The 21459-nt window shown below is 33.7% G+C and overlaps 2 protein-coding genes across 15 annotated transcripts; both read left to right on the top strand.

The window, feature by feature from the left end:
* The first annotated feature begins 443 nt into the window (after positions 1-443).
* ACD5 (Diacylglycerol kinase family protein) lies at positions 444-9110 on the top strand. Of its 5 annotated transcripts, XM_088125694.1 has the most exons (13): positions 444-821; positions 1327-1482; positions 1574-1741; positions 1883-1975; positions 2129-2221; positions 3554-3767; positions 4168-4194; positions 4326-4422; positions 6640-6789; positions 7367-7468; positions 7566-7892; positions 8198-8264; positions 8746-9110. In XM_088125694.1, exons 1-13 carry the CDS (start codon positions 648-650, stop codon positions 8881-8883), a joined length of 1806 nt encoding a protein of 601 aa, XP_087981820.1. In that variant the 5' UTR covers positions 444-647; the 3' UTR covers positions 8884-9110. The 5 variants fall into 5 exon arrangements, with proteins under 5 accessions (XP_087981820.1, XP_087981826.1, XP_087981825.1 ...); XM_088125700.1 differs by lacking the exon at positions 4168-4194 and having other exon boundaries at positions 445-821; positions 3554-3731; positions 4359-4422; XM_088125699.1 differs by lacking the exon at positions 4168-4194 and having other exon boundaries at positions 445-821; positions 3554-3731.
* A 3774-nt stretch (positions 9111-12884) lies between these two features.
* LOC111025865 (U-box domain-containing protein 35) lies at positions 12885-20679 on the top strand. Of its 10 annotated transcripts, none has more exons than XM_088125655.1 (11): positions 12885-13241; positions 13741-13968; positions 14295-14357; positions 14760-14917; positions 14991-15112; positions 15393-15583; positions 16452-16792; positions 17295-17396; positions 18097-18525; positions 18964-19713; positions 20063-20679. In XM_088125655.1, exons 2-11 carry the CDS (start codon positions 13770-13772, stop codon positions 20243-20245), a joined length of 2538 nt encoding a protein of 845 aa, XP_087981781.1. In that variant the 5' UTR covers positions 12885-13241; positions 13741-13769; the 3' UTR covers positions 20246-20679. The 10 variants fall into 10 exon arrangements, with proteins under 10 accessions (XP_087981781.1, XP_087981782.1, XP_087981783.1 ...); XM_088125656.1 differs by having other exon boundaries at positions 13725-13968; XM_088125657.1 differs by having other exon boundaries at positions 12885-13450.
* The last annotated feature ends 780 nt before the right edge of the window (positions 20680-21459 follow it).

Here is a 21459-nt window from a genome sequence, read left to right as displayed (position 1 = left end):
GTTATGATAATATGAATTTTCTATATTTTTTTATTGTTGCAAATATTGTAGTTTATATCCCTAGAAATTAGTTTTTTTAGCTAATATCCAATATTGAATCAAAGTTTTAAATATTGATGTCGATAAAAATATCAAAGTCTTAATTTTTTAGGAATGTTGATAAAAATATTTGATAAAATATCGATCTTGATGGATATTTTAAAAAAAATTATAAAAATAAAAAATTAGTAAAAAATATTTAAATTTACGCATAAATATTTTTAAAATGATTAATATTAATATCACTTTAATATTTTAAAATTTTTTTGTTGATTTTTATTTTTATTTTTATTTTTTATAATACGATTTCATATCAACCTATGATCCATTAAAGAAAATACGGATAGAAATGTTTTGAAACCAAGATTTTGTTGGTTTTCAAAATTTCGATTTAACTTTTTCTTCAAATTTCTGTCAACGTCATTTCCATCTGCATTTTCCAACACGTGTTGAGCAGTTTCTTCTTCGCCCATTGACGTCCTCTGATTTTCTGCTGAAACGAGGATCGCTGATGACTTTCTCACTAAAATGGGAGTTCATTTAACCACCAACCAATTAGTGGGTTATACAAGCATCGCAATTTGAAGTTCATCGCATTTCTTGAATGAATGGAGCGGACGGGAAGCTGCTCCGCCGTGCAAGATCAATCTCCCCCAAATTCACACCTCCATCCCCAAACGTCGATTCTGAAATCCGAATTCTTCTTGGATGGCTTCGGCGAGGTCACCCTCACTTGTAATTCAGATGGGCTGTCCTGGGAATTGGCTGATTCCACAGAAATTGTAATTTCTTCTTCCCATTTGAATTCTTGCCCAATTTGAGGATCAATGGCAGCTTCTTGAGTTTGTTCTTTCCTTTTCCTTCCTTTTAGTGGGCATCCATCCTTTGATTTTGCTTCATATGGGTGATTACATTTATCTTACTGCGTGAGAAATGTGTTGACGTTTGGCTATGTGTAGCATTTATTGTTGAAAGGGGTCAGGCAAATGTTTCAGAGTAGTATAATTTTAATTTTTGTTTCTTGTTCACCTAATGTTTAGATGTTTATGATGAAGATTTTTTTGGCTATGGGCTGATCATTTTGCTGCTGGCTTTTTTAGTTTTCATGGCTAATTTCTTCTTCTCCAATGACCATCTTCTTCTTCTATCTTTTTGTCTGAACTATGGAAATTGGTTTGTTTAAGATGAACTATGATGGAATGATAATGATTCTCTTACAAAACATCTGATGTTAATGACAAATAGAAAATCTTCTAAAGACGAGTTCTCTACAATCCAATTGGACAGGATGGCTCAGACTGCTTGGGCATTAAGCTTGGCCCTGAAGTTGCAGCAGAGATCAAGTTTTCTGATGTTTATGCTATTGAGTTTAACAACTATGGATCGATTAGGAAATCGAAACTTCCAGTTGCTCCAAACTGTATATTATGTGATGAATACGAGGTTTTTCATTACTCATTTGTTGATTTAATTCTTCTTATCCTTGATTTTTTAAACTATACCTTATTCTTGCTTTTATTTGTCACTGATACAGATGTATAGATTTACAGTGCATGGTTTCCAAAGATCAAAATCTCAGCCTACTCCATGGGTCCTAACTATGTTTACATTTGGTCATGAGGACCCGCAAATATGTCAGATGTGGGTGAATCAGATTAATGAATCTTTGGGCCTTCAAGTTGGGAGGCCAAAGAATCTTCTAGTAAGTTATGGTAACCATGATTGTATTTAAATCTATAAGGACCAGCTTTTGTTCATTTTGGTCTATTTACCTTTTGGTTAGTCAATTTAAGTGAACATACAAAGTCTTCTGATACTTTCCAAGCTTCCTTTGATGGATTAGGTTTTCGTTAATCCAAATAGTGGGAAAGGGAATGGATACAGAACCTGGGAAGCAGTGACTCCCATATTTGTACGGGCTAAAATCAACACGAAGGTAAAAATTTTGCTTTGATATTTGTTGATGGTATGCATATGCTTACATATACACACATCAAGTACACTTTGATTCGATTCGATTCAATTCATTCTTCTGTTTCCTGAATCTACTTTCCTTTTCATGATGGTAAAAAAAATTGCGGAGTTTCAGGTAATTATGACCGAAAGGGCAGGTCATGCATTTGATGTAATGGCATCTACTGCAAACGAGGACCTTGAAATGTATGATGGTATTGTTGCTGTTGTAAGTAAGAGATCTCTGCCTTTTTACTTCATATTTTGACCTCTAAGATGGAGTGATCAGGTCAAGCTATATTAGTTTGACTAACTCAAAAATATTGTTGGTTTTTGACACTCCATTTCTCCGGATAATAAACTGGCTCTGCCCTAGAAATTAGTCAAGTAACCTAAAAGTCTGACTGTTGGTGCTCATTGTGAAGGAGGAATTTTGGCATTTGGTTGAGACAGCATTGTGGCATTGCCAATTTAATTCTTTGATTTTATTTGAAGACAGAAACAATTGACAAAATGAGTAGGAAAATCCCAACTTGTTCAAGTTTAAACTTGTCCCTAAAACAGGAATGAGATGCTAAGTTGTGTTTCAAGAACATATGAAGAAGATTATGGAAAATGATTTACATGAAAGTTACCGATTTGCTTCAAATATCCAGAATCTTCTTTGATGAAAAGGACATGAAAGAGACGTTTTTTCAGTTCTATTATCAAAGACTAAATTGCTTTGGTCCCGTTTAATAACCATTTCATTTGCTTTCACCTTCCTTACAAATAAAATAGAATTCTTAGCCAAATTTCAATAATAATGATGATGATGATGATAAATAAAATAAAATAAAATAAATAAAAACTACTTTTTCAGTTTTCCAAATTCAGCTTATTTTGAAAATATTTTAAAAATGAGGTACTAGACCAAAGAAACACAGAGAATTTTAAAAACAGAAATTCAAATAGTTATGGGGCCTTAATATTTCTGCCATTGGTATTCTTTCTAAAGAACAAATTTCAATTCAAATTGTATGATAAAAGGGGACACCAGACCAGCAGACTTATCAGGTGGGAAACAGGATTCTTATCAAATCTTTTGCCCTGAGGGTGGAACAACGGTTTCAACTATTCTTTTTCTAGTCTAGGCCACTTGATAACCATTTGTTTTATGTTTTTAAAAACTAAGCTTGGAAACACTACTTTCATCTATGTGTTCCTTTGTTTTGTCATTTAGTTTTATAAACATTTTTAAAATCTAGGCAAAATTGCGAAATTTCGAAAACCACATGCAGTAGTTTAAAAAACAAGCAAAAAATTATTTATTTTTTTTTAAATTTGGGTAAGAATTCAAACATGTTTCCAAGAGGAGAAAAGCTTACCAATGGGATTCTACAAACAAAACAAGCATAATTTTTCAAAACAAAAAACAAAAAACGAAATGTTATCAACGCCACCTTGATTTTTTATTTTTCAGTTTTGCCGAAGTACCTGATATTGCCTTCAAAGATTTCGCTAGTTTCTGAATTTCTCTCCGTCTTCATATCCATCTTATTTATGCTATTTATGTCCCTAGGGCGGGGATGGTTTCTTCAATGAGATCCTCAATGGGTTTCTTTTGTCAAGGCATGGGGCACCTTACCCGCCAACACCTTCAGATATCATGGACTCCATTCAGGCAGAAGGTAACTACCCTAATGAAATGATGACTGAAAATGTCAATAGCAGTGAAGATCAGTCGCCACTCCTCTCAGGTGCTAGATATGTTGGATCAGGATTCTCAACATCTCGTATGTACTGTGGAAGACATATCCTTTTTTAGATGAAAATCTTAAGCCCGTTTGATAACATTTTTGTTTTTAGTTTTCTATTTATTGAAGTTACGTTCGTAGCCAAATTTTATTTTATTTTTTAAGTTAAAGTTCCCAATAACCCGTTTTTGTTTATGAAATTTGGCTAAGATTCCTAAAAGTGTTTAAAAAAAAAAAACTAAACAAAGAAAACATGGATGGGTATATGTGTATATGTAGTTTTTATAAGCATAAGTTTTAAAAGCAAAAAAAAAAAAAGGAGATAGCAACTAAAAACTAAAAACAAAATCAAAATCGTTATCAAACGGGGTCTTAATTATCTGGTTTGTTGGTTATAGGTAGTTCACTGATGTGTCCTTGGATATATCTAAAAATTCAGGGAGTAAAGATGGTTCTTGGGACACAGGTTAGAATATTTCACTCTTAGAGGTGAAGCCAATGAATTATAATGGCAATATTCAATCCACACCTGTTCCCTGGTACTTTGCTCCTCAATTGTTACCTTTCAGTTCTAACACTTTTCCATCTGCTTAGTAGGGATCTCAACCGATCATGATTCTGAATTTTCAGCATTTGATAAATCGTTTAGATTTGGAATCATTCCTGCAGGCTCGACAGATGCTGTTGTGATGTGGTACCTTTTCTTCTCTTGCAACTTAGATCAATATCGACTTATATTTTATTTTCCATTTTCTTGTTCCAGCTTGAGAATTCATTTATTTTTTAGTTAGATAGGTTCAGTGTGTCTTTCTTTTCATTAGTTTTAGAAACCTAAAAACTCTTGTTTCGAATGTCTTCGCTACACAAATTGCTATTTCAGGATCCACAACTACGACGGTAAGTTTTTAGAGTTTTCTACATATCATTTATTACATCAAACATTTATATCAGAAATACGAATGGGTAGCTTTATTTAAAAAATATCTGTAAATTTTTTTTTTTAAAACTTTAGTGAGAAACCGAGCTTTTATTGAGAAAAAAGAAAAAAAAAAAGAAAGAATATACAAGGCCATACAAAAAAATTACCATTATAATATTTCTTTGGTTTAAATCCTATCATGGTCCCTAAACTTTTATGCTTATTCTATTTTTATCTTTAAACTTTCAAATATTTTGTTTGGTTTTTGAGTTTGGCATAAAAAAACCCATGTTTGTCTTTGCTGTTAATTTTTTAATAGGTTTAAATAATATTTTGGTCCTGTACTTCAAGCTTTTGTTTATTTAGTCTTTGTACTTTTAAAATGTCTATTTTGGTTCTATAATTTTAGCTTTTGTCCATTTTGATCCCTGCACTTTAAAAACGTTAATTTTAGTCATGTACTTTTAAAAAAGGGATCGTTTTGGTTCTCTTATTTTCTTTTTTAATTTTATCTCATTATTTTATCCCAATTGAACATGACACTATACTCAATAAATTCCTTGAGATATAGTGTGTTAAAGTGTTTCGTTGGGTATAGAATTTATGTTAATTTTTTAAAAAATAGGATTAAAATGGTCACTTTTTCAAAAGTACATGGACTAAAATGGATGTTTTGAAAGTACAAGGACTAAAATGAACAACAATTGGAAATACATAGACTAAAATAAATAATTTGAAAGTACAGGAACCAGAACAAACCAAAGTATAGAGAACAAAATAGTATTTCAACCTTTTTAATAAATACTTTTTTTAGTACATTTTGATAAATTATTTAATGATGAAAACCTAAGATGGACACATATTTTGTTTATTTACCTGTAGTGCGGTGTAGCCTAGCGTCTATTTCTCCTGGAACACTAAAAAAAAAACTATTTCATTAAAAAAGTTATCAATACAAAGGCTTAATACTCTATTTACAGATCAACTAAGTAATCAAAGTAAGTAGCTCTTCCTAAAAGATCAGCAAATAAACTACTTAACAATCCAGCAACCAACTCAACACCACAAGAAGAGCAACTACAACAATAAACAAAAGAAAATTTACTAGAATATCTCCTATTTTACTACATCTGCCTCCTCCCTCCAAAAGAAAGCTCATCCCTGAGTCGAAGGTTCAACTGGAAAGTTCCGAAACCAGTAAAATTAGCAAAGCCACCATAAAAAATGATGTTGAAACAGCTTCTTCTTCTTCCTATGAAGTAGATCCTAGAACCTATGGATTATGGCCTTATGGGTCTTTTGATCTGCTTTTTATCAAATTCGAATGCAGAGAGTTCTCATAAGATTCTTTTTTATACTTTGGAAGACTAAAAATTTTAGCAGGAGATACCTCAAATACTCAAAAACAAAGATGTTCGTTCAACCCAAAATTTTTTTTCCAGCTGCTTTTTTTTTTTTCCTCCTTGGATTAGTTCCATTATTTGAACCATAGATAGGAAACCCAGTATAAGGAGGCCAATATGTGCAAATATTTTTCTGGTATGTGATTGGAGAATATTTGGAAAATTAATCAGATATTGGACTCTGATGTGTTCCCCTTTTTTTTTTATGTATTTTTATTAGAGTTTACTCAAAGCAGACGGCAAGGATGTGATGGAACTCATACAAAGAAGTAGGGAAATTTAATTATTCACAGTTTAAAATTATAATTTGTGGTAGACAGTTCAAGAGGTCTGCCTTTTCCTTTTAACTTCAGATTTCCAAAGTGCTTTTACAAATTTACATCATTTCTACTTAAGTCCTTTCCACAGCACGCTTTTGCCTGCTACTCCTAGTCTCCTACATAATCTATTACTTATAGATTTGTAACTCCTAGTTTTTATGTTTTTTCTTGTCTTCCTCAATTTAAACTAAATGAAAATTTTGTGTGCTCTGCTATTTTTTTTTTTTTACTGGAGCCAACTGCATTCATCATCAGTCCTATTCTTGCAGTTCTACTGGATATCGAGATCCTATTACATCAACCCTGCAAATTGTCCTGGGTAAAAGAATCCACCTTGATATAGCTCAAGTAGTTAGGTGGAAAAAGACTCCTATGTCAAAGTTCGAACCTTATGTACGCTATGCGGCTACTTTCGCTGGGTAGTTTCTCGTTATCATTTGTGTTATGCATCAAATAGGATGATACCTAAGCTTTCATTGAAATAGTTGTTCCCAACTCTATGCACTCACTTCTTTCTTTCATGATGTTTTGTTAACTTCCAGGAAGTTGATTTCTATGATTTTTGTTAACTGTTTTATGCTTAACTCATGCGCGTGATGCAGCTAATGATATCCCTTTTTCCATTTGATTTTTCTCTCTAAGATAATTATTTGGATTCAACTTTTATCCAACATTTGGAAAATTAATATGCTGCTCAATGTGGAAGACACTACCATAACTTTTGTATGCCTGTGATGCAGTTAATTTTATGACAAGTTCTTTGCTTCTGATTTTTCCCTTTTAAAAATCAACATGCAATCCACTGAAACTCCTATTTTTTGTTAAGTCCTTGAGCAAACTTAGCATAGTATAATGTCATGTATTCAATAATTTTCTTTGAAGGCACTAAATTGGTTGTTTGGTGTCACAATGTCCTTGATTAGCACCATCTCCCTGCTCCTGCATGACAGACTTTATTGAAGCTTCCCTCTAAACTTCTGCTTATTTTATTTCTAGATATGGATTTTATGGAGATGTCATTACAGAGAGTGAAAAATTCCGATGGATGGGGCCTAGACGGTATGACTATGCCGGTACAAGAGTGTTCTTGAGGCACAGGTATCTCCTACCAGCTTTATTTGAGAGAAAAATGAAAACTTTCTTGCTGAATAGTTTACATGCTATGATTTATTATAAAACTTTCCTTATTTCTCAGTTCATACGAGGCAGAATTAGCCTATGTAGATATAAAGTCGGAGGACACCAATTCAAATGGGAAAAGAGTGCTTTGTTGTCCTAATTGCAGTATTTGTAACAAGAAGCCGATCCATACGCACTTACAGCATTCCCATGCTGGAACACATTCTTGTCAGGACGAAACGAGATGGATGAAATCCAAGGGACGTTTCCTAAGTGTCGGTGCTGCTGTAATCTCTTGTCGTAACGAAAAAGCACCAGACGGTTTGGTGGCTGACGCTCACCTTTCTGATGGCTTCCTCCATCTTATATTGATTAGAGACTGCCCCCATGCTCTCTATCTATGGTAATTCTACCTCTGTCCATCATGTCGATAGAGCTCTTTCTGCTGAATTTAGCAATCTCCATTGGATTTTGTCTTCTATCTGTGTAAAAATATTCGAAATGTATTTTTGGGTTCGACCGAAAAAAGATACACTTTTTAGTCTTATAGTCATATGAAGGAAAAGAAACTATAACAAATAAAACAATAAATAAAAGCAAATTAAAGAGTAAAGTCAAGTTCTTTGCTGCTGCCTTTTTCTTTCTGGAGGTTTTATCATTCTTCTGAAAACTTTTATTTTTGTTTTTGTTGTTAATGGATGTGAGTAGGCACCTTACCCAGCTGGCCAGGAAAGGTGGAAATCCAATGGATTTCAAATTTGTGGAACATCACAAGGTATGCTTAGCAATGCTCACCTATTTGTTATTTTGCGTTTTTGGTTAAATAAAAAATTGGGTCTATTTAGTCCCTGGATCCTTAAAAGTTTAAATTATATTTTTTAACTTTGAGTTTTGATTCCACATAGTCTCCATTGTTAGTATAGATAATAAATAATGATGTGAGTTTGACATATCTATTAGATAAAAATTGACAGACTTATCACGATTTGTCAGACAAATAATATAAGAAAATGGACAATTGGACAAATAGGGTAAAACAGTCCAAAAAAGCAATTTGATACATTGCTTTAAAAAGAGGATATATTATACCTTGTTTTGTCGAACCATCCATTGTCTTCTACCACATCATGCCCCATGTAATTGAAACTCCATAGAATCACAATTCCAAGCTTAGAATGTAATTCGGGACCGAAGAAACAGAAGCATCAAAGTCAGTTTCTTTGACGGTGGGTTGAACTTTGCTTCTTTGTGCACAGACTACAGCTTTTACATTCACTTCTTTTGGTGATCAAAGTGTTTGGAATTTGGATGGGGAGCTGTTTCAAGCACACCAGCTTTCAGCACAAGTGTTCCGTGGCCTTGTTAGCTTATTTGCTTCTGGCCCTGAAGTTTGAATATGTGAGGTATTTGGCATTCGTATACAAAGAGCCTTCCTTCAAAATATTACTTTTGAAAATCATCTTTTCAAGTGTAGAGAATGAAAATGTGGGCTCGATTTACCATCGAGTTCGAATGAAATGTACGACGTTCTGGGTACCCAAAAGGACGACGTGACGATTTGAATGTACAGACTAAATTATTTATGGCCTCTTTGATAATATTTTTGCTTTTGATTTTAGAATTTATGCTTATTTGGTAATATTCTGGTTTGTTCTCTAATATGAAATTCTAGCCATGTTTTTGTTTTTGTTTTTGGTTTCCAGAATTTTGGTTAAAATTTCAAACATGTTTTGGAAAATAAAAAAAATTTAAGAAAGACATACTTAGTATAAGCAGTTTTAGCTAAATTTAGAGTTAGAAATTCTTGTGTTTGCTTTTGAAGAATTATAATACTGTGTTGTTTAAATTTGTTTCATCAATCAAAATGGCAATAAAAGTTCTATATCTGCTAAATAATCGACATTATACCATCAAAACATGTATTCTGGAGGATTAATGAAAATAGGAAGATCTTGGTGGAAATATTTTCTTTGGGTAATTTAACCCTTATAAAGTCCTACAAGTCTATAAATTAAAACGTTGTCCTGTAAGTTCTTACTCCCTTAAAAATTCTCTTTTTTTTGTCCCTTGTTTTAAATGTTTTATTTTATTTCTTAGATCTTATATTAACAAATAAAAGTTACCTTATTTCTTATAGTTAATTTTCGATTCGTCATTTAACATAATAATTTTCATATTGTTGCAGCGATGTGATATTCACTAGATGGAGACATTTTGATACAAACAACCTTTTATTTGTGCATTTGATTTTCGCAAGTTGCTTATGCAATATATTATTAAAACTCCAAACTGGTATATAACATACATAATTATTACTGCCTTTTTCTGACATTACGTAATTATTAGTTTTAAATATATGCAATACGTCATATACATTTTTTATGTCAACTTCAGGCTTCAGCTGAGTAAGATTTAAAGTTTGGATATTTACTTCTACATTATTAAATTAAAAAATAATAATTTATTTTTATTTTTATCTCTCCATCTCACCACATTATCCTGAAGAATAAGGTTAGGCAGAGAAATCTCCAATCAAAAGTTTTTTTTTTCTCATTTAAAAATGTGGATTTTACATCACTAAATAAAATAAAAATTTAGGTCGGACAGAGGCGAGTTGGATAATTTATTCATCAATCTTTAAAAGATTGACGATTTTTATACCTCATCCTTGACCTAATCTCATTTTAAAATAAGAAAATTTTACTTTAAGGACTCTGACATTTTTTTTATCCTTAAAAGTAAGGATTCAAATACAAGAGTTAAAATATTGATGTAAATTAATTACATAATGTAGGAATGTATTTGACTCTGAATATTTAAATTTCAAATTTGAAATTAGACTAAGATTTTCCAATCGAATTTTATTTTAATTGCCTTTGTATGACTATGTCATTTATTTATATTTTGTGGATGTTGACACTTTTAATTTTAAACTTGATTTTCCCAAAACTAATGATATATTATTTCACAAATAATTCATTATTTGCATAAAATGAAAATATACCTTCCCTTAATATATCTACAGTTGGGTCTTATGTCAGTAGAAATTTCCACGCACTTACTATGACCCCACATATTTAATATATTAAGCTAAAAGTCAAAAAAACATTTTATTGACTTAAAATACAAATCTCTCCTGCAATTCAAATCATTAACCTACAAAATTAGGATAATTCTGCGGTAATTGATATATATCTTCAACTAAGAAGCTGTGAGTTCGATCATTCACCCTCCGTAATGTACTAAAAAAAATAAATGAACTTACATATTAATACCAATACCAACAAGAACCTAAATTAGCGGTCAAGACATTTTTCTCCATTTTAGAGGTCGAAAGTTCAATCCTCTATTTCCATATTAATTATATTGAAAAAAATATATATATTAATGTAAGAAATGAAGAGTTACTAAAAAAAATAGCATGAATGTCAATGAATCTACAGAAATGTGGCTAATCTCATTGATAAATAGAAAAGGTATGTTTATACAAATACATCATTTAACAATAATAAGATAGTGATTTTTGGGTTATAGACAAATAGTTAATGTTATAGGTGAAATTACTGTAATAGGTTCACTTGAAGTGAGGTCAAAGAAGCGATGTGTGTTAGACCACTCATACAGACCAGGCTACACCACCCAACAAGATCATTAGACTCGACCCAACCTAACCAAGTTGGACCACCCGACCAGACGAACGAGGTTCGGGCCACACCCAACCGAGCCGATCAGATCTGGTCGAGCAAGTTCACCTAAACCAACCCAAGAAAACACTTGTTGAATAAAATTAAAACCCAAAACTTTAAAGCTACAAATTGATTTCCATGTTGATTCCATAATTGAAAGCATAGTGGTGGGATTCGATCTTCGAAGGCTACAAAGATCACGATTTGTCCTTTGATTCCTTAATTTTACTATGGAGGAAGAAGTTCTCTATGAATTAGGGATAAAAGATAAAACTATCACCATAGTTATGTCACTTGGGGACCATAACCAACTAACCAAAAACCACCTGTTGTTACAAGGCTTTGTTATCTCTAATTTGACTCATCATCGAATAAAACATTAATTATGATATTTACATATTTTATCTATGGACAATTTATAATTACTCACTTATATCAAAACTTACGCATCACTTTCATTGGTTTAAATAAAATAGCAAAAACATATAAAATAATTATATGTGTGACTTCATATTATTAAAAATTCCAACAACTCCTCTAATAAATAAGAGGAGCGACATGAGGCGACCGTTGACAATTCTATTTTTTGCTATTCTCAACTAAACTCTTTGTTTGGCTTAAACATTAGAGTGTATAGATCTATTGTGTGTAGGCATTTTCATTCGACATCGAAACTCATATCTAAATCTTGTATCAAAAGCTAATAAAATATGTTATTGATAAATATGTCGAGAAAAATAATTTCTAAATTATTGGCCTAACCCAAAAACTCACGGTGAAACCTTTTGAAGTGAGAAAAACTATGTGTTGGTTCAAAGCAGGAGACAAAAAGTTATAAAACATCACTGATATCAGTAAAATATGGTAGATATTCCTTTGCGAAAAAAAAAATATTGTAGATATCGGTAAAATATCGACAACAAGAATATTCTGATTAACGAAAAATATGGACCGATATCGATAAATATTGACAAATATAGAAGATATTGGTGATAATACAATACATCGTTGATTTTTGTAGAAACAACTCTCCCCCATCATTGTTCTTGAACCCATGATGTTTGGATATATCGCCGATATTTTGATCAATATCAACGGTGTTTTCATCCCTAGTTGAGATTTTAATAAGGATTGTATTAATTTTTACTTTATCCTGGTCTATATAGTACCTTAAATTTTAGAAGATGGCGAATGTAACTATGAATAAAAGTTTTTGTTTTCGAGGTTTATAGATTTTGAGTCTATGGAAGTTTGTCGAGAATAATTATTCGGCACTACAATAAATTTGATATTTAATCATAGTAAAAAAATTTACAGGTAGAAATCATGACGAAGCCACAATTGATCACGTGGATAAGAGGGATGGAATTTGATATTCTAGTGCTCCTTGTCTTTTTTTTTTTTTCACAATTCTTTTAGTACGAGATTTTAACTTATGACCTCTTGATTAGAGATATATAACAATTATCGCTCAACTAAATATTAGCTCCATTCTACTGTATCAATGTAGATGGGAAAGTCTTTGATGAAGTCTTTTTTTATTCAAGGAAGCCAACGACTGTTTCGGTTTAAAAAAAAAAAAAAGAAGCTGACTTTTGGTTCTCTGTTTCCATGCTGGAAAAAGAAAATAATAGTAGATAAATAATAAATAAAATTCAAAATTCTTCTACTGATTCCCCTGCTGAAGCTGATTCATGGTTCGTTCCTCTGCTAGTGTAATAAATATTCCGGTAGGCGTAGGCCAAATGAGGAGTTATTACAAAACGTCAACTTGAAAAGTATTATTACTCCATTTCTGTGAATCAGTTGAGGAAGAGAAGACCAAATATAATTTGACCCATTTGGCCATTTCTTCCTTTTCCCACACGAACACGATTCCCATTATTTTTTTTTTCGATTGAACTTTCAGAAACAGGTTTCTTGGCTTTGGTGGCACCGCGAACTTGGACATCTCTGGCGCGAAATCTGCTTCTGGTTCTGGGGCTGCTGTTTCGTATTCTCTACCTCTGCTATTTTGTCTGAACCCAAATCTTATCTGAATTCTTCTCGTGGTTTTTGCTGAGGAGGTACTGAACTGGGTTGTTTTCATTTTTTGGGAATTTCAAGCAGCTGGGGCTCATTTTTCTGCTTTTGGGTTTGATTGATTAACTGAGAATTCCTTATTTGTAGTTAGTTTTGGTTGGATTTTATTGTAGTTTGAATTCTTCATGTTTTCCTCTGAGTAACTGATATTGTTCTGTATCATTTTCCTTTTCCTTGGCAGATTTTGCTACAGGTTTGATGGTTCCTCCTCTTCTTATATTCTGCCTTTTCTTCTCTATCAAATTCTGTTTGTTCAAAGCCATGAAAATGGTTGTTGACTGGAGGCTTTGAACATATTAGTCACTATGATTTGTTAGTATTGGGTGTGTTACAAGACATGATAGATAGAAGGTCACCAAATATGAGTAATTTTGAATTTTCATTCCTTGAGTGGGATTTAGGCTAATCTATGCACTTTTTGCTGCACAAATTTATGTTGTTTTGATGCATATGCATAATTGACACAGTTTCCCTATCGCTCAGACAACTCGGAGCCACAGAGTTGCATAACCATGCAGGGGAGAGAAGATGAATCAGATAACAATTTTAAGTTGCTGCCTTCCCCTTCTCCTGTTGTAGCAGTAGCTATCAGTGGGAAGAGAAACAGTAAATATATAATAAGATGGTCATTGGAGAAGTTTGTACCTGAGGGCATCATTAATTTCAAGATGTTACACATCATCCCAAGGATTACTTCTGTCCCAACCCCAAGTAAGCCATGTACTTCAAATCTATTGGTAAAGGGGAGATGTGTTTTTGGTATTTTATATGGAGTTTAAGGTTGTTATTGGTTAGGAGATACTTTGAAATAATTTTTGCCTCATCAGCAACAATCCAGTGAAAGATTGATTTTATTCGATGCCTCTAATTAGAGAGTTCCATCTGTAAATAAGTTTATTATTATTGTTTTTATCAAATCTTGAATCATTATAGTTCACTTTATGCTGGGTTCTTGGGATGAAAATTGAAAAAGACACTTTTTTGACCATATAAAGAGAAAATCTACCAGTTTTCTTGCGTTTTTATGTTATTTCCAGCAGGGAATCCTTGGCAGCGGATCCAGTATTTGAAAAGAATGGCACTTGCCTACACACCGATCAGTAGGACCTCCTACTAACTTTCTAATGTGGTATATTTTTATTGGCCTATTCATATTGTATCTAAAGTGGATCCCACTAAAAATTTTGTATCACTAAAAACTCTTTCAGCCAATAATAGAACGCCATGCTCTTACTGACAAGTGTGTAGGCAAGTATTTTCGCACACAATGTGACCTTGTACCAAGCTGCATACACAATATAACCTTGTACCGAGTTGCATCATGAGATTGGTTAAGAAATTAGCTGAAAATGGGACTGTGACCATCTCACTTTGATCATATACATTTTGTTCGTTCTTTATTTCTTATCTGAATTTTCTTTGACAAGTTCTTCATTTGACGAAAAAAACAGTTACCAAAATTTCCTTATACTTTCTAGTGGCTAACACAAAACTTTGTCTAGATTGCAAATTCAAGCTATATGACAATGTTGATGCAGTGGGAAACTCGATTCCTCTTTCACAAGTTCGTGATGATGTTGCTGTGGCTTATAGGAAAGAAATAGGGTGGCAGACAAGCGAAAAGCTTCTTCCATATAAGAAGATGTTTACTCAAAGAAAGGTCCAGCCTTATTCTAATTTGAGTTGTAGGTGGGGGGAAGAATAATGAGCTAAAATTTTCATTCCAAATGTAGGTTCAACTCGACATCGTGACACTTGAAGCGGATGATGTGGCAAATGCAATAATAGAAGAGGTTACAAAGTGTTCAATCAGCAAGCTTGTTATAGGAGTTTCATCACAGGGATTTTTCTCAAGGTATTCAATTACCTTTTGGATTTTGGCATGCTCTTACTGAATCATTCTTAAGTATAACTTTACTAGAAAGACATTGGCATTTCGATTTCGATTTCTTAATGGTTCGTGCACCCATTGCCTGAGTGCTTGTGATAATAGTAGTGATAACAGCTAAAGTAACCGACCAAGTTACAGTACTTGGTCTATTTAAGAAGGGAATGTGTAGTAAAATATAGCATTATGTTTATTTCCTCACCTTTTTCTGTTAACTTGCTTGTGTCTGGATGATATTTTTCTGTAGGAAACTGAATGGTCTATCCTCAAGAATATCAGCTCTTGCACCAAGATATTGTACAGTCTATGCTATTTCAAAAGGAAAATTAGCCTCAATACGGCCACCTGATACAGAGACAAACGTGAGCATCAAAGATAACATGAGTGAAGCAAGTTCAGCGAATAGCTACTCAAGCTATACTTCTAGCTCTCCTACAGGTAGCCATTAATTAGTTAAGCTTTTGATGCCCGAATGCAATACAATCTGTTCTGTGAAAAATGAAGGTTTCGTATCCCATCCTACCACTTTTGGAGTATTAGATGAAAGTAATATTACCAATTAAATGATATTTGAGATCTCGGTGACTAATCATCAATTAATTAATTTCTAGAGGCGGAATGGCCTTAGGGGTAATTAGTAGAACCTCCGAATATATTGAAGGATAAAAGATATATGAATTTACAATAGCTACCAAGTATTAGAGGTAATTGTACCCTCCCATCTTGAGATATCACTCAAGCCTAAAGCATACTCACTAATTGGATACCTTCATTCTTACACCCTCACTCTATTTACAATACTCTCCTTGACAACTTCCCTATCTAATTACTAAGGTACCCTCAATATCCTAATAATATCCCTAATTACCCCTAAGGCCATTCCTATCAGAGACAGGGTTCAGTAGTCTCTAGGTTACGAACTTAACTACTGTTCTTTTGCACATTTATTAATGACATCAAATATGTATTTCATATACTCTCTTGTTGCACTTTCTATGCTTAAATTTTATGATTTTGATCCTCAAGATTTCTGTGTCCACAAGGATTAAGTAGGTCAGTAGTTAGCTTATATTAATTATGAAGTAGTGGATAAGAGTGATGGAACTTGATATTACACCCATTACCTTCTCTGCATTCTTTTAAGGCCTCCAACTTACATAAGTTATAAAGTCTCCAACTTACTTGTTCAACTAATTTAACATTACTGGTAAAAGATCGAATTGACTTGTGTTCATTTATCAATATTAGTTTAGGAGTGGAGAAAAAAAATATTATGATTCAGTTCTGTCTGTTTTTCTCAATACAGATGGCGGCTCAAGCTTAGTGACTTCCTACTCTCATTTTCATTCTCCTTCCTCTTCCCTACCATTACAACGATTTCAAGCTCTTTCAACCATCAACCAACCTTTTCTTACGACGAAAACAAACTCCATTAAAGGCAGTCATTCTAGATGTCAGTCAACTCAGTCCATTGAGATTGAGGAGCAGGTGGATGGCATTCGTTCCTCTTCCTATGCTTCAGATTGTGCACAAACATTGAGTCGGGCCTCTAGTTGTAGGAGCTTGCCAACCGATAGCCAGTCTTGGGTTTCTGATGAAGCTTCCTCCTCGGGCGCATTCAATGATTATTCTTCATGTGAAAGCCAGGTAATCCATCTGCATTTTCCTTGGCTTGTTGTCAGTTTAATGAAAGATTTTGTATATTGCTTATGGCCTACTTCTGAAAAGAATTTGACCTGAGGGAAACATCACATATTTTGTAAAAGTTCTTCCTTTGATTTGAGGACATTTTGTTCAATGTGTCATTTTGAGAATAACGTTCAAGTTTGGTCAGGTCAGATCATTATATTTGGATTATATTTCTGTTAGAGATGAGCTTTAGTAATCATAGAACGGAGAGATTTTGTTGCAAACTTAATACATTGGCATCTCAAGGGATGTGGAGACCTGGGATCGCTCACTTTCATTCTTCATTGGCGGTAGGACCTAGTTTTATTTGTGCTAGACATTGGATAGTTCGAATAGTCCATGATTTCTATCTCCACCTTATAAAGACTTCTAGATACAGCTTACATTATGAAACCTTAGATAATTGTATATGTGTTACTGTGATTTATTTGTTATTTAAGTTGTTCACTTGCATTGGCAGGCGGACGTCAACTTTGAGCTTGAAAAGTTGAGAATCGAACTTAGACATGCGAGAGGAATGTACGCAATTGCTCAGCGAGAGACAATCGATGCATCCCGAAAGGTAGATGTCTTTTTTTTTAAAAAAAAATACTTTATCGTTTAATAACCTATCAATTCTCCCTCTACTTGTTTTATTGTTTTATTTACATGCTCAGAGAGAGGTGACTGTGGTCTTAGCAAGACTCCATCTTCAAGCATCACGGTTTTGAGTATTCAAGTCTGGCTAGCATATCCTCAAGCATAGATAAATTTTAAAACAAACCCCTCTCTTTTGGATTGGAGTTCGATTTTATAGGTCGATCTCGTCGGGCTCGTTTTTGGCATCTCCCTTGAATATTAAACATTCTAAAATTGTATTAAAAGAAGGAAATCATTAATCTTTTTCTAACTTATTTTAAACATTTCCATTATTTCTTAACAAAAGGATGTGTTGTATTAACATGAAATTGTGTATTCATATATTGTACACTTCTAAGTTCTAAGGGCTTCTTATTTGCTTATTCAATTTAGCAAATTTCAGGCAGTCTTCAGCCGTGTTGGATTTAATGTTTTGAGATCTTTTATCGTTTTCATTCTTCATGAGCAGAGTTAATATGTTAAATGCTTTTTGACCAACTGTTTTTTAAACAGAAGAAAAGCTTACAACAGAAAATTATACATTCATATTTCAATTAAGAGACAGCACAAATTAATAGCACATGTTATATTGACTGCATACTAAACTTAGCAAAAAAAGTCACCCTGTTATTGCCTTTGATCAGCTGAGCCATCTAAATAAACAACGATCCGAGGAAGCTAGGAAGCTTGAGGAGATCAAAAGTAAAGAGAAGGCTGCTAGAGAATTTGCGAGGGAAGAGAAAGCGAAACATGAAGCGCTGAGAAGGGAAGCGATAGATGTTAAAGAACATGCCGAAAGAGAGGGCATCTATAGGAAGGAAGCAGAGACGAAAGCCCTTCAAGATGTCAAAGAGAAGGGCAAGCATGAGAATGCTCTTCAAGGACCTCTTCAACAATACCAATATTTTCAGTGGGAAGATATTGTTTCTGCTACATCATCTTTCTCTGAGGATCTAAAGATTGGAATGGGAGCATATGGAACAGTTTACAAGTGCAGTTTGCATCATACAACTGTAGCAGTGAAGGTTCTTCACTCTAGAGATGGTCAAAAAAATATGCAATTTCTTCAGGAGGTGAGTGAATTATTTCAAATAATATCTCGCGAATAATTTCTCGTAGCTTCTAGGACTTCGTTACATTCCTAGATAAAAAAGCTGTACATGTTAGTTATTTCCAGGATGCCATAGCTGACAGAGATGGAGCCAGAAAATTCCATAAAATTGAACAAAATTTTACCTTTTATATACAACGATTCAATTTAAAAACTGAATTTTAGTTCTTTCCTATGAGTTCGGGGGCAATTTCCCCCTCCCTTTTTACTCCATCCTTGATAGCTGAGATCTTCTACTCGCCTTTGAATCCTTTTATATCATTATCAAAATCAGCATTATCCTTCAGGACCTGGTTTTTGTTTACAGAAGCAAAATAGAACCCTTTTGACTGCATTTTTCCTATATATGTAAGATTACGCTAACTGAATTGGTACTTATATATCCTCTGTTTCCATTCAGCTTGAAATCTTGAGCAAAATTCACCATCCCCATCTGCTGCTCCTCCTTGGTGCGTGTCCGGATAAGAGTTGCCTGGTTTATGAGTACATGGAGAATGGTAGCTTGGAGGATCGGTTGTTCCGAAGAAGCAATACTCCTGCAATCCCGTGGTACGAGAGGTATCGAATTGCTTGGGAAATAGCCTCTGTGCTTGTCTTTCTACACAGCTCGAAGCAAAAACCGATAATCCACCGCGATCTTAAGCCAGCAAACATCTTACTTGACCAAAACCTCGTGAGCAAAATCGGCGACGTCGGCCTTTCTACAGTGTTTAGTTCAGATCCTGCTATGTCTACCGCATTCAAGGATAGTGGACCAGTTGGGACTCTATGTTACATAGATCCCGAGTATCAACGAACTGGATTAATCTCACCTAAATCTGATGTGTATGCTTTTGGAATGGTGATCTTGCAGTTAATAACTGCAAAACCAGCAGTAGCACTAACCCATGTGGTGGAAACAGCCATTGATAACTGCACTTTACTAAATATTGTGGATATTGAAGCTGGGAACTGGCCCGTTGAAGAGACATATGAATTGGCGAGATTAGGACTTCGGTGCGCGGAGCTGCAACGTAAAGATAGGCCCGACTTAAAGGATCAAGTACTTCCTGCACTGCTGAGATTGAAAGAGGTTGCTGATGAGGCTCGCAATTCGGCCTCCAAAGTTCCAGCTGCGACTCCTAACCATTTCATCTGCCCAATTCTTCAGGTATGACACTATAGTTTTACAATATTGTTCATAGTAATAAGTTTAAAACCATCTAGACAAAGCATGTTTACACGTGTATGAACTTCCCTTGTAAAAAGCTCCTAAATTTATGTCGAATACGGTTATGTAGGAAGATCTCAAACATGCTACATCTTTACGCTTATTTAAAATTTGGCTTAGATTTCAAGAACGTTTTTAAAAATAGATAACAAAGCAACGAAACAGATAGGTGGAAGTAGTGTTTATAAGTTTGGTTTTAAAAAACAGAAAAACAAAAGGTTATTAAAGGTGGCCTTAGCTTCTAAACATATATCTCTCTTGAAAGTCTCTGTGCCATTTTTCCCGACAGGACTTGATGGATGACCCTTGTGTCGCAGCCGATGGTTACACATACGATCGTCGAGCGATACAGAAGTGGCTTCAAGAGAACAATCACTCACCGGTGACGAATTTGCCGCTGCCAGATAAGATTTTGATTCCAAATTACAGTCTTCTCTCTGCAATTGTTGAGTGGAACTCCAGAAAACGCTAAAACCATCCTCCATTTTTAAGGCTTGGACTGAAATTAGCATGTGGAGTCTTCAGAAGCCACAATTTACCATGAATTTCTTTCCCCATTTATCTTTCTTAGCCATTATAGGAAACCTTGACTTACAAAGAAAGGACATGATCCTAAAGTAGGAAAGTTAACCATAGAAAAATTAATTATTAGATGAAATATGGTGTCATATAATGTAAAATTCAGTTTTGTTTTGTTTTCCTCTTTTTTGTAGCAAATGTATACATTTTGTATAGTGTCGTATAGGTAAGTCGGTTGAGATGTTCTCGATTGTAATTTTATGATCAAGCGATCAAGTAGTTTTTTTTTGGGTAAGTTCAACAATATTTGGGGGTGTGGATTCGAAGTGTGATTCTTGTAATAAATATGAATGTTACAAAGTCATGGAAGATCTTATTTGTTTCTCACCAAGATTGTTCAACATATTTATGTTTTTTTTCCATCACTTATAAAAATTGTAGTTATGGTGCCAAAACTTACTTGGGTGTTTTTTTTATTATTTTTACTTTTCTTTTTTTTTTTTTACTTTTACAATAGTAAAAAAGAGTTTTGCTAATTAAAAATACCACACACACGACATATTTTGACTTATTTTGCTTGATAAACATGTTGGTGTGTGAATTCGAAGCTACAACGTATTCAACTTTATTTAAGAGAGAATAAGTTTCCAAGCAAAACATTGAGATAAAAGTGGTATTTTCTTAAAACTTAAATACAAATTAGCACAAATATCTTCTTTTATAAAATTAGTGATGCAAATTTTGGACAGTCGTTAACTAACTTGAAACCTGAATTCTCTTTTCTTCTCTTGTGACCTAAGTTTGAGACAACAGTGGCTAGAGTTTACAAAAGAAATCGTGTTGGTGCCATGGTGTCCCAACTATCAAATGTTTCCCTTGGTAAGCACCTCAACCTAAATTTTCCCGGATAACTATTTCATTTTTTTGTTTTTTGTTTTTAAAAATTATGCTTGATTTTGTACAATTTCATTGGTAAGTTTTTTATTTTTCTAAAAAAATATATTTGAATTTTTTGCCAAATTTTAAAAATGTTATCTGGTAAAACTGAGGTGTCACGCGTCGTAAGCCCATTTAAACACTTATGTTAGGGTCAAAATAGAACCAATTGCGACTGAGCGCAGCGGGCCCAATCTCGAGCGCACTTGGGCATCCTGTACGAAGGAACAA

Source organism: Momordica charantia (genome assembly GCF_013281855.1).
Source record: "Momordica charantia cultivar OHB3-1 chromosome 6 unlocalized genomic scaffold, Mcharantia_2.0 BLBB01000006.1, whole genome shotgun sequence".
NCBI classification, from domain to species: domain Eukaryota; kingdom Viridiplantae; phylum Streptophyta; class Magnoliopsida; order Cucurbitales; family Cucurbitaceae; genus Momordica; species Momordica charantia.
Note: the sequence above shows the minus strand (reverse complement) of the source record. Positions and strands in the feature narration are given on the sequence as shown.